At 39.6% G+C, this 13,924-nt stretch overlaps 1 protein-coding gene across 3 annotated transcripts in view; it reads left to right on the plus strand.

The window, feature by feature from the left end:
• Positions 1-13,405, plus strand: part of LOC138142125 (zinc finger protein 345-like) — a 30,604-nt gene extending 17,199 nt beyond the window's left edge. For 2 of the 3 annotated variants that reach the window (XM_069063096.1, XM_069063094.1), the window contains 4 exons: positions 421-512; positions 994-1,120; positions 3,039-3,140; positions 4,286-13,405. In XM_069063096.1, coding sequence (XP_068919197.1) covers positions 480-512; positions 994-1,120; positions 3,039-3,140; positions 4,286-5,730 — 1,707 coding nt within the window. In that variant the 5' untranslated portion in view covers positions 421-479 and the 3' untranslated portion in view covers positions 5,731-13,405. The remainder of the gene's footprint in view (positions 1-420; positions 513-993; positions 1,121-3,038; positions 3,141-4,285) is intronic. The other variant, XM_069063097.1, reaches the window with a different exon arrangement.
• The last annotated feature ends 519 nt before the right edge of the window (positions 13,406-13,924 follow it).

Here is a 13,924-nt window from a genome sequence, read left to right on the forward strand (position 1 = left end):
CTCTTCTCTTCTCTTCTCTTCTCTTCTCTTCTCTTCTCTTCTCTTCTTTTCTTCTCTCTCCCTCTTCCTTTCTCCTTCTCTGCCACTCTCCCTCTCTTCCTTCCTCTCTGTCTCTCTCTCTCCTTTCCCTTTCCTTCTCTTCTCTTCCCTTCTCTCTCTCAATATCTCTTGTCTTTTTTTTGTTTGTTTTCTGGCCTACTTCTTCACTTATTTAAGGGAGTTTCATTGGGTTAACCCATGTTGCCTTATGTCTTGGTTCCATCTATAAACAACTACATTTAAAGCTAAAATTCAACAAGGCTTTTGAACAGTGGTTTAAAGTATTTGCATCAGAGAGCCCAAAAGGATTCTGTATCTCATTGGTGGGAGACCCACAGGGCTGGGTTGGGGCTCACTCATGGCTTTATTCACTTTTCTTAGCTTTGCCTGTTCCCCAGAGTCTAACACTTTCCCGAAAGGGGAGCACAGGAGCGGAAGTGATGGCAGCTCTTCTTCTGACAGCCAGGCCCCAGGTGAGCTGTGCTTCTCTCTTCCTTTCTCGAGACGTGAGAATATTGCTGTTACCTGAGGCTCACTCATGGCTCCTTCACTCAGCATCTCTTCCTGTGGTGTTGAATCCAGTGACCTGAGCCCGAGTTCCCTCTCTCAGAGTAGAGGACATAGCTATTGTTACTGTCACTTCGTGTTTCAGCGTCTTTGGCAAGTTTGTAAGAGAACCCAGACTGGAAGCCAGGCTTCATGACTTCTAGTCAGGTGTCCTTTGTGCTGTATTGTGTAACTTAGCTTTACTTGTCCCTATATTTCTACCCTCATCCTCTCCCTTCCCCCAACTCCCCCTCCCCAGTTGTGCATAAACACATACACACACATACACGCATACTCGAAACCCTTAGCTGCCTTGCCCTAACCCTTCTGGGGCTGCTCATTTTGCCCCTCGTCCTGGATCAGGCTGGTGGGATTATTCGTGGGGGCAGTAGGAACCTTTTCTTTTAGGAGTTGGTGACATTTGAGGATGTGGCTGTGTATCTCACAAAAGAGGAATGGGGACAACTGGGCCCTGCTCAGAGGAGGCTCTACAGGGACGTGATGCTGGAGAATTATGGGAATGTCGTTTCACTGGGTAAGGACCCCCTCCAGCCTCACCACTGGAGGCATAATCTCTTCTTTGGTTTCCTTTTTTGTGCATATAAATATCTGGGAATAACCCTTCTAGTCCAGGATTCTGCCTTTGGCAACCACAGACACCAGGGGTCAATGGGTAGGAACATATAGTAATTTTTCTCCATGATATGGACTGCTGAGGGTTAGGGATAGTCCTAAATCTCCTTAGCTAAAAACATTAATGATAGATTTTTTTAGGTTTCCTAAATAATTTTGACGTTTAAATGGCAAGATTGTTTTACTTTGTTTCAGAGGGAATTTAGTCCTTGCACCAGCTCATATTGGTTGAGTACATGAGAAGTTAGAGTTTGGTCACCACACCTAAAGAAAGACATGGAAAACCCATAGACGATTCAACGGATCCAGATGTGTTTATATTTGAAATGATCAAGGAATGTGGCAGTTTCCACATGAGAAATGACTTGGCAAATTTTCAGAGATAAAAGGTAGTAGGCAGGAATAGAATTTGACTGAAGATTATAAACCATGAGAGATATGAATGGAGGTGCACAGCTTCATTAGCTAGATCCTATAATGATAGAATGAGGCCCTACTCCCTTTCTTGTTAGTTATTTTTAATTTTTTTCACTTATTAAGCATTTTTTTCACCTTCCAACCCACCTCTCCACTGGAAAAAAGAATAACGAAGTTCTTGTAACAAATAAGCAGTCAAATGAAACACATTACCTAATTGGTGGTGTCCAAAACCATAGACGCCATTCTCTACCCTGCATCTACTGCCTGTTGAGAGGTAGGTAGCATTCATCATTATCAGCTTTCTTGAATTATGTTTGCCCCTTGAGTGGTCAAAGAGCTAGGTCATTTGGGGACAAACTAAAGGAAGTAAGTAAGGACTGCTTTACATCCAACACATTTACACTGAATGCTTTTTGAAAGTCCACAAACTTGAATTGAATTTTTCCTATATTCTTCTATGTGTAAAGTAGGACTTCCTTTTGTCTTAAAACTTGCTCCTCTCTTTCAGATTTAAGGTGGGGGATCCCCCTTTCCCTCTGATAACATCTCCTATAGGGTTTACTCTTCAGACCAAAGAAAAATGATCTTTTTAGTGTCTTTGCATGAAGGACAGACTGTTCCTTCTCCTGAATCATCATTGTTGTTGACTTCCTCAGTACCCTTTGGTCTTTTTCTGCTTGTGTGTGTGTGTGGTGGTGGTGGTGCTGGTCCAGGTGTCTCTGAACTCCTCACATTTAGACTCAGAGAACAGAGAGGATTTTTGAATCATTGTGCTGGAAGGGCCTATAGACGTTATCTCATTTAATCCTCTCATTTCACAGAGGACATGGAGGCTCCAAAAGGGTAAGTTATTTGCCTGAGCTCCCACAACTAATTGGAACCTGGATCTCTTAATTTAAAGTACTCTGCTTCTCCTACTGTAGAGTCTTTGAAACACTCTGTTAACATTTTTTTATTCAGCTAATTTTGTGGGATGGTGAAGAGGTAGTGTGGTGTAGTGGATAGAGCCTTGGAGTTAGAAAGCCCTGGGTTCAAGTTCTTCCTCTGACCCCTGCTGGGGTCTCTGTGATGATGGGTAAGTTACTTAACTTTTCAGTGGCCTAGGTAAATCTCTCGAGTTGCAGACCAAGTGCTGACCTATGTTGGTAGAACCCTGGGTTTCCTAAGCCCATGAAATCTCAGGTGGGATGGTTATCCTGAATCCAATTAACTTTAGGTTCTAGTAACAGAGAGAATTCTTATGGTAAACCTTGCTCTGGGTAGGTATTCTTCATGTGGACCTTCCTAGTCTTCTCTCTGTGAAATCCCTGAACATGGTCTGGCTGGGACGGAGCTCCGGGGCAGCTCTGGGTCGGTCCTAAGACCAAATGGCCACATGTGGCTTCCTTTCCCACGAGCAGGATTTCCTGTTTCCAAACCTGACCTGATCTCCCAGCTGGAGCGAGGGGAAGTGCCATGCTTGCCAGATCTGCCCAGAACTGAGGTTCCAGAGATCCATGGTGGTGAGTGAATACATAGCAGCCTAGTTGTTCAATGGGTTGGGGCAAGTTGTTTGATTTCTGTATAGACGTGGTCTCCTCGATGCTACTTTGATTTGTCCAAGTGAAAAGTGTCATCATGCCTAGCACCTTCCTTTCCATTTCTTCTTCTGATCATCTCTTCCTTAGACCCCAGTGGTTGCTATCCCATCCCTTTCATGCTTTCAGAGAAAAGAACTACCTCTTTCCCTCAATTTTGGAGTATTTGGGGAATATACCATTGATGCTAGCGTACACAGAGCTTGTCTGGGCTCAAATGTAAATGTCTGAGCTTACAGATACGTCTTGTGAAAAAGAAACTTGGGTTAAATATTATCTCATTAGGAAAGACATTTTTTTGTAGAAGTCATTTATGCATTAGGAAAGAGCCTAAGGCTTTTATACCTCTGGCAACTAGATAAATAGGTGCATCAGAAGAGCTTCCAATATGCCAGGCATTGTTCTAAGGGCTGGGGATGCAAATAGAAGCAAGCAAGACAGTTAATACTAAATTATATTGGACTAAAGCTCATATTTCTTAGTTGTAAAAAACATCCTTGAAGTCATCCTGTGATAATAATGGTTATTCGTCCTTGTCTGGCTGGTGGTCTTGCTAATGCTAGATTTCTTTTACTGAAGTGGAAGAAGGGTTCTGGGAGAAATAAGCAGAGGTTGAGGGCAGAGCTATTGCTTTGTGGCATCCTGTAAAGGGGATCCAGTAATCCTGGGGTAAGGAGTAGTGCTGGTACTCTTGGAGCCCATATCATTCCAAATGCTCCACTTCTTTGTACCTCTCCTAGCAGTCATTCTCACCTTCCCTGGCCACTCCTCTTTTTTTGAGCACAGCTCTCTTTCACTGCTTCCTCTGTTATTCTCATTCTCTCATCTTCTCCTATTGCTATAGTGCCCGCCTTCTTTGATGGACCCACCTCTTTTCTCTACTTACTTTGCCATTTGTACCAGCTGTTCTTCTTATGTCTTCATTTCCTCTCCTTCCTCACCCACTTCTCATCTGCTACCTTCAGGGTTGTATTGAAATCCTTTCAAAGACACCTGCCTCCAGTAGGCGCTCATTTATGGAATGATTCTCACACTCTATTGATCTGGGTATTTTCTATTTATCATTTCAGCTAAGAGCTCTGTGACTGAGAAAGAGGCATCTATTCCACAGCAGGAAGTTGGTGAAGAAGTGAAAACCCAGGGAATATTATCAGCAGGCTCCCCAAAGGGGATTCACCAGGACTTTCTAGTTGGAGGACGCTGTGATGTTGAGGGTGGGTTAGAGCAGCAGCAGGGAAACCCTGTAGGAGATAGGGCCCAGCCATCTGATTCATGTGGCAGCCTCACAAATAATTCAGACTTTCTAAAAGAACACCAGAGACAAGAGCAAGGAGTAGAGAATCCCTATGAATGTAAAGAATGTGGGAAAGCCTTCAGACTTAACATAAAACTTATTCAGCATGAGCGAATACATAGTGGTGAGAAACCCCACGAATGTGAGAAATGTGGGAAAGCCTTCAAGGGACACTCAGAGCTTATTGAACATGAGAGAATTCACAGTGGAGCAAAACCCTATAAATGTAAAGAGTGTGGGAAAGCCTTCAGACTTAACATAGAACTTACTCAGCATGAGCGAATACACAGTGGTGAGAAACCCCATGAATGTGAGGAATGTGGGAAAGCCTTCAAGGGACACTCAGAGCTTATTGAACACGAGAGAATTCACAGTGGAGCAAAACCCTATAAATGTAAGGAGTGTGGGAAAGCCTTCAGGAGGAGCTCAGGCCTTAGCAGACATAGGCGAATTCATAGCATAGTAAAGCCCTATCGATGTAATGAATGTGGGAAGTCCTTTAAGAGGAGTACAGGTCTTAGTCAACATCAGAAAGTTCACAGTGGAGAGAAGCCCTATGAATGTAACGAATGTGGGAGAGCCTTCAAGGTTAGCACACACCTAATTCGGCATCAGAGAATTCACAGTGGTGAGAAGCCTTTTGAATGTAATGACTGTAGAAAAGGCTTCAGGGAACATTCAGACCTTATTAAGCATCAGAGAATTCATACTGGAGAAAAGCCCTATAAGTGTGATGAATGTGGTAAAGCCTTTCGGGGGCAATCCGGCCTTCTTGAACATCAGAGAATTCATAGTGGAGCAAAACCATTTGAATGTATTCAGTGTGGGAAGGCATTCAGAAGGAGTTCAGAGCTTACCAAACATCGGCGAATTCACACAGGAGAAAAACCCTATGAATGTAAGGAATGTGGGAAGCCTTTTAGGCAGAGCTCAAGCCTTCTGGAGCATCAGAGAATTCATACGGGAGAGAAACCTTATGAATGTATTGAATGTGGGAAAACCTTCAGGGGACCTTCAGACCTTATTAAACATAGGAGAATTCATAGTGGAGCAAAACCTTATGAATGTAATGAATGTGGGAAAACCTTCAGGAGGAGTTCAGGTCTTAATCGACATCGGAGAATTCATAGTGAAGCATCACTCCATGGATGTGATGAGTGTGGGAAAGCCTTTAGGAAGAGTTCAGCCCTTTACAGACATCAAAAAACTCACAGTAGTTAGAAATATAATGAAAGTAACAAGTTTGAGAAGATCTTCAGAAAGCCACTTGGATTTTGTTAGACATTAGACAGTTAATAGTAAAGCAAACCCCTGTTGATGTAATGAATATAGGAAAGCCTTTTGGAAAATATCAGGGTTTAGTAAATATTGGGGAATTCATGTGGAAGAAAAACCCAATGAATTGGGGGTAACTATTATTTTATTGTAGTCTTATGGACTGTCAGTGTATAGATATATATCAGTGCGTAGACTGATATACATAGGTATATCAGTGTATATATATATATATATCATCAGAAAATACTTGGTGGAGTGAAATTTTGAGTGTAATGAATGTGAAAAACCCATTCAGTCAGAATGTAGGCCTCAATCATATTAGAAAATACAAAGCAGAGGGGCGGCCAGGTGGCTCAGCAAGTAAGAGCACCGGCTCCAGTGTCGGGATGACCTGGGGATCAAATCCGGATACTTAGCACCACACCCAGAAATAACTGGCCGTGTAACCTTGAGCAAGTTACTTAACCTCAATTGCTTAAAAAAAGAAAATACAAAGCAGAAACTTTGGATAAGTATATGAAAAACTGCAATGAGTATGCAGCATTGTCATGGCCTCCATACCCACAAGTGTAATGACAATAATTCACCTTCACATAGCACTTTACAGTTTAGGAAGCACTTTCTTCACTACAGCTACAATTGAGCCAATCTCTATCAAATACTTTTAAGCTTTTGGAAAGCACATGCCACATTTTTCTGTTACTTAATGTAAGAGAAAAACACCTCAGTGGCAATATAATTGTAAATATTCTTCAATGTTTGTTCAGTTCATCTCTTTCAGTCCCACTACTGTAGGCCAGGCTCTCAATTATTTCCCTGTTGGTGGTCTGTTTCTTTCCTGTAATCCATTTGCTCCCAGCTTTTGGATTAATCTGCAGAGATGATTTCATCATGTCACTCTACTGCTTAAGAACCCAACTTAGCAATGGCACTTAATTAAGCATGTCATATCCCACTGAGAGATCTCCACTTGGTGTAGACATTGGATATGCCAACAGTTCAAGGAGAAACCTGGGCCCTTGTATTGGGGAAAGGCCATCTGTCCTCTGTGATTGAGACTAACAATGATTCTCAGAATGGAGAAGATTAGTTCTCTCTTCCCAGCAGCAATCTTGCCATCATATAGTATCAATCAGATAGCAAGTACTGAAAAAATTCAGATATCTTCATGTTATCAATATGTGACGAATCAAAAATATCATAAATGAAAAGTCTGTATACTTAGGAATCCTAAGTAACCTATTATAAGAGTCTGTTGAGATGAAAAAGAGTAGCAACAAATGCAAACAGAAGGGTGGTGATTTCCAAATAACCAGTGCTCTTAAATCAGTTTCTCTATGCAGATTTTTGCCTGGGGAAAAATGTATCTCATAAATTTGGCAATTTCATTTGTGATTGTAATTTAATAACTGTGTCTTAGATTATAAATTTTACCCTTATCAACTTAGCTTGAATCAACTGACTAGAAACAGTCATTTCTAAATGAATCAACATGTTTCTGAATCTGCATGTTGTAGTATGGTGGCATCAGACTTAAGTAGAAATTAATCCCTGCAGGCTGTTTATTGGCTTAGAAAACCTCAAATGAACATTATGTTGTATTACATTTTTATTTATTTCTTTAAACATTTCCAGTTGCATTTCAATTTGGTTTTGAGGACCACGAGTTAGGAACCTCTGCTAACAAACAGGGCACTGGACTTAGAGTCAAGGGGACCCAGGTTCAAATCCCAGCTCAGACATTTATTGGTCATATGACTGTGGAAAAGTCACTTAACCTCTCTGGACCTCAGTTTCCTCATCAGAAAAATGATGGAGTGGGGGGAGGGAAAGAATTGGATTCTGGCCTCTAAGGTCCCCTTGAACTTTAAATGTCTGATCCTATGTCCCAACCCAAGGATGTCTCAACCCAAGGAAAGCAACTTCCTGGCTTTAGCTATTCACTTACTATATTGGTGACCTAGATTTCAGAAGTTAAGAGAATTATCCTACTGCCCTTTTCTTTAGGGTAGTGGCTTATAATGTGGTGGCTTGTGGACAGCTGTGCTAATAACAATGCGCCTAGAAATGGCAGATTATCTTTGCTTTCTATTCTACTTACATCATAAATATAAGTTGCGGGGCAATGGACCCTCAAGAAACTCTAAAGATGTTTTGTTTCAGTGCATTTAAAAATATTACGAACCTAATCATCCTTTAAAACAAAAATAGCCTAATGAACTTTAAGCCCTATTTGGATCCATCTAGGTTCCCTTCTGAAGTAGAGGATCTAGGTTTGAATAAGGACTCTGCTACTTACTACTTGTATGACCTTGGACAAGTCATTTCCACTTGGGGGCATCAAGTTCCTCATTTACAAAAGAAGAAGATTGGACTAGATAACCCTGAAGTTCCTTCCTAATCCTTTGGGCTTATTTTTTTTTCTGTTACACATTTAGATCACATGATCACTTTACAAGTACTGTTTTGTGTGCTTTTTGTCACTTAATGGCTTTTCTACATATACTTGTATGTATTAATATGATCCTCATATGTGTCATTTAAAAATAATCATTGCCTTAATATGCTGTAATTCGCTTGAATATGCTGTTGTTGACTAATTATCTTGTTGTCAATTTCTCTGCTGTAGTGGTACTTTGCAAATTGGGGAGCAGATTTCTTTTCTTTCTGTGTACTTTTCTCCACAGAATCAGGACAGCACCCCAATCTTTGCTTCCCTGGCCTTTCATTGTTTTATTCATTTGTTGGCTAGTCAAGAAGTTTATGAATGGCACTTTAAAGTTGTTTCAATGTGCATTGCTGTGTTTGATTGTAAAGCTGTTGTTTTGATGGATTAGGGGTCAGGAGAGGTAGATTCTATGCCTACCTCTGCCACTAACAAATTATGTAATCTGGCCCAGTCCCTTTCCCCCTCTGGGCCTCAGAGTGGGCCAGACTGTATCCTTGTCTAAAGACCCTTTCATTTCAGAAGTGCTTTAATTCAGTGATTTATTGTGTCTATTTCCTCTGGTGTAAACTTTATTTATATCATGAATTGAATGGAATCTAGGTATTGACTATATATACATATATATGTCAATTTTTGATGTGTTTTGGAAATGAAATCTCTTATTGCAGTTTACATGTATTATGGTGATTTGTGTTTAACAAAGCACTTTCCCACATATTTTCTTGTTTGATAAAGTTCTATCAATTTTTTAAAAAATATTTTCCCTATTTTATTGTTTTTTCTTTTGATATCTATTTTTAGTAAATTAAGTTGTGTGGGATTTTAATTTTATATATGTAGACATCTATCTTGTTTCTGATAGCCCTCCAACTCTTTAATATTCAGAAGTAAATCTTTCCTTTCTAGCTGGGAGAAATGTTATGCTTCTGTTTTAATAGGTTTAAAAATTTAAACTCTCTGAACTATCTGGAATTTTTTCTTTGCAATGTGGGTTATAGATTCAAGTTAATTCTTCTCCATTTCTTTTTTTTAAATTTTTATTTATTTTTTTAATTATCCATTTTTTGATGTCCAATTTATCAAATCATGGAATAATAGTTTGATTCTTTTTCTGGAATTAATAATTTTTTTCTGTCAAACACAGTAATCATATGGTTTTGCTAATGTCCATTGGTAATATGTTTTAAAATCTGGTAGGATGTGTACCTTTGTTAATTCTTTTCATTAAGTTTTTCTTTGGTATTCTTGTCTGCTTATTCTTCCAGTTACATGTTACCATCGATTTGTCAATTTCCATAAAAAATTCCCCGGGAATATTAATCAGTGTTCTATTAAATTTATATATTAATGTCAATAATATTTTAAGCTTTATCAGGAGCAAAGGACATTCTTTTCATTCATCCATGTCCTTTACTTCCTTTTTTAAGAGAACAAATCTCTTGGTTCCAAGTTAAGCTAATACCCAAATGATTTGTTTACTGTTGATATTCCACATGGAATCCCTTTTTATGAGTGCAGGTGTTTTTGCAGATTTATATAGCCTATGATGTTGTTGAGCATATTTGAGAATAATAATAAATTAATGGGGCAGCTAGGTGGTACAGTGAATAGAACACCAGCCCTGGAGTCTGGAGGACCTGAGTTCAAATCTGGCCCCAGACACTTGACACACTAGCCGTGTTACTTTGAGCAAGTCACTTAACCCTAATTGCCCTCCAAAAAGCAAAAATAAATAAATAGGCTATTAATTTCCTTCAAGTTGATGCACTCACATCTATATTTCTTATTTTCAAACAACAGTCATTTTTAAAGGACCTACTATTATTTGCTTTAACTAGCAATTAGATGAAAGATGAAAGGGCATGTCCTTGTCTTCTTTCTGTTTTCAAGAATGACTTCAGTACAATGTCAAATATAGTGTTAGCACTTGTTTTAACTATATGTCCTTTAGTAAGTTAAGGGAAAAAAACACCTTCGGACCATTTAAAACATTTTTGTTATTGAAAAGTTTAGAAAAATTTGCCAGAAAATCCATTTCTTCTTCTATTATTCATTTATTCCTATTCTCTCTTTAGTATCTTGAAAAATTTATAAATGTTAATTATTTTGTCCTTGATTCTCAAAATCTTACTGTAAAGTCAGGTTACTATAGTCTGCTCCCAAAACACCCTTTATATTTATTATATCTTCTTTATTTTCTTATATTGTGGTAGCTCTTTTCTTGTTCATTATTTCATCAATTTGTTTTTTTTCATTCCTCCTCTCTAGTAATTGTACTAACAGATTGGTAATTTTGTTAATTTTTTCAAAGAACCAATGGTTAGCTTTGTTTACCACTCCCTTCTACTCCCTTTTTGTATATTTCTGATATTTATCATTTACTTGTTCTTTTGTTTCCCCTCGAAGTTTTGTGGGTAGAGTCGGACTTGGCTCTGCTCTGCTTTTTATTTCTTACTCATAGAAGTCATTTGAGCAGTGAGTGTGTAGTCTTATTAGAATGTTGCTTAAGAAGCCCCTCCCTCATACTTAAGTCTGATAAACCTCTTTGCTTTTTGCTATACAGGTTTTCTTTTTGACCCTGGCAATTCTTTTAAGTGAGTATTTGGTGGGTCCATCTGGTTGAATGCCTTTGAATTCTGTCTGCTTTTGATTTTTCATTGTACTGGGTCATAATCAGAGAATGTGTAAAATCTGTGCCTTTTTATATTTGCTAGGAGCACCTTTTTGGCCCCCTGTCAGACTGATTTTAGGGAACGATGCTTGTATATTTTTTGGGTAAAAAAATCTTACCTTCTACTCCTCCCATTTGCTTCTTTCCCTGTATTATCTCTCACTGTGTTACCCTCCTGCAAACAAACGTTCAGTAGCTTGTCATGCTTGTACTGGAGGCCCTTCACACTTTTGCCATCTTGGAGACATAAAGTTATAATTAGAAAGGTACAGGATTTGTAATCAGGAGTCCCAGATTCAAATCCCTGCTCTGGTACTTGTTAGGGATATGACTTTTGGAAAGTCTCTCCAAGTTTTAGTTTCCTCAAAAGTGAAACAAGGAGATGGGACTGTCTGAGGGGGACTTTAGGTGGCAATTTAATATGGAGGGAAGAGAACTATTTTGAGGCCGAGGATCTGGGTCCAAATCCTGACTCTGTGTGACCTTGGGCAAGTCATTTCATGTCTCTGGGCCTTAATTTCCTCATCTGTAAAATGAACAGGTTAAACTAGATGACTTTTAAAGTCTCTTCCAGCTCACAATTTGGGATCCTATGTGATATGAATGTCCTTGCCAACTCTATATCTATTATTATTTTTCCAAGCTTATCTTTGACTACACCCCTCTGCATATGCTATACTCTGTCCAAAATGCCCTTCTTCCCTTTTCCTCCAATATATTTGGGCTTCTGCTATTCCTTTCCCTTCCATCAGGGCCTTTTGGAATGATAATAATAATAATGGTTCACAATTATACTGGGTATACCAAAAGTCTTATTGCTGCATTAAGATTTTTGGGATATCCTATTTCCCTGAGAAGAGCATTTTGAACCAGGTAGGGGAAATCTTACTTTCCCCATTTTACAGGAAAGAAAATTCAGGCTTGGAAAGGTGATCAAGATAGCATAAATGGGTGTCAGGACAGCCTGGTAGGTAGAGAGCTGGGTCAAGAGTTGGAGGACCTGACCAAGGTTTAAATCCTGCCTCGAAGTTTTACTCATGTGAAACTGGCCAATTCACTTAACTTCTCTCGGCCTCTGTTGCTTATCCATAAAATGAGGGTGGTATTCTAGGGGATCTCTAAAGTCAGTCAGTCAGTCAGATTTATTAAGCACCTACTATGTATCAGGCACTGTGCTAGATGCTAATGTTGCAAAAAGAGGCAAAAGCCATTCCCTGTCCTCAAGGAGATTACAATCTAATTGGGGAGGCAAGAAACAAACAAATATGTACAGAAAAGTTATATATAGGATAAATAGGAAATAATCAAGAGGAAAGGCACTGAGAGGGCGGGGGTTGAGGTGGATCGGGATGGCTTTCTGTAGTAGGTGGGATTTTAGCTGGGACTTGGAGAAAGCCAGGAGGTAGTGAGGAGAAGGAAGAGCATTCTAGGTGTGGGAAACAGCCAGTGAAAATACCTGGAGTTTATTGTCACTGGATTTTCTAGTATGTGCAGGAGAAATTAAAGGTAAGTGAGAGAGTAGGAATGATAGGGGGCAGCTAGGTGGTCCAGTGGATAGAGCACCAGGCCTGGAGTTGGGAAGATTCATTTTCCTGAGATTAAATCTGACCTCAGACACTTACTAGTTATATGACCTTGGGCAAGTCACTTCACCCTGTTAGCCTCAGTTTTTTCCTCTGTAAAATAAGCTGGAGAAGGAAATGGCAAACCACTCTAGTATCTTTGCCAAGAAAACCCCAAATGGGGCCATGGAGACTCAGTTATGACTGAACAACAGGGAATGATAGAGAGGGCAACCTGCCAGACAAGACAGAAAGGAATGGGATCCCTTGTACATGCAGAACAGTTTGCCATGACAAGGCGAAGGGCCAGCTCTTCATGTGAAACAGGTGTAATGGCAGAGATAGTGGCAGAAAAGTATCTGGTAAATGTGAGTTGAGGCTGGGGGGAGGTGGGGAAGAGGGCAAATGATCTCAGTTTCCGACCCTCCCAGGGTCACACAGATAATCGGTATTCGAAGTGTGATTCCACTCAAGCGTTCTAACACCAAACCCAACTCAGTTGTCACTACCCACTCCTCTCTCTTTCTTTAAAACCCCGATCAAATGTGACTTCTTCTATTAAGGTTTCTCTTAGTCACCCAAGGAAATGGGTTCTCTTCCTCCTCAGGCTCCACTTTTATTGCATAGTTTGCCTTGAACACTAATTATTTGTTTCATTTTCCCCAATAGTAAAGTGTCCGTTCCTGGTGAGCCAAGAGTAGGTCTCTTATTGATCTTTGTATTTTCCCTCCCCAGTCTAGCACAGTGCCTTGTTTCTAGAAAGTATTCGATAAATAGTTGGTTTTTTCCCCTACCTAATAGTATTTTAGCTTTTCCAGTTACATGTAAAGATAGTTTTCAGCATTCATTTTTATAAGATTTTGAGTTCCAATTTTTTCACCCTCCCTCCCATCCCTCTTCCCAAGACAGCAAGCAACCATGTACAATCATGTTAAACATATTTCTACATTAGTCATGTTATGAAAGAAGAATCAGAACAGAAATGAAAAACTACAAGAAAAGAAAAACTAAAAAAAAAGTGAAAATAGTAGTCTTCAATCTTCATTCAGACTCCATAGGTCCTTCTCTGGATGTGGTTAGCATTTTCCATCTAGAGTCTTTTGGAATTGTCTTGGATCATTGTATTGTTGAGAAGAACTAAGTCTATCATAGTTATTGTCACACAAAGTTGCTATTGCTGTGTACAGTGATCTGGTTCTGCTCACTTCACTCAGCATCAGTTCATGTGTTTCCAGGCTTTTCTGAAATCCGCCTGTCTATCATTTCTTATAGAACAATAGTATTCCATTACATTCATATACCACAACTTGTTCAGCCCTTCCCCAACTGATGGGTGTTTCCTCAGTTTCCAATTCTTGGCCACCACATAAAGAGCTGCTATAAATATTTTTGTACATGCAGGTCCTTTTCCCTTTTTTATAATCTCTTTGGGGTATAGACCTAGTAGTGGTATTG

This window comes from Petaurus breviceps, unplaced genomic scaffold, assembly GCF_028583685.1.
Source record: "Petaurus breviceps papuanus isolate PSGF00001 unplaced genomic scaffold, PetGlider_PUasm1.0 90535, whole genome shotgun sequence".
NCBI classification, from domain to species: domain Eukaryota; kingdom Metazoa; phylum Chordata; class Mammalia; order Diprotodontia; family Petauridae; genus Petaurus; species Petaurus breviceps.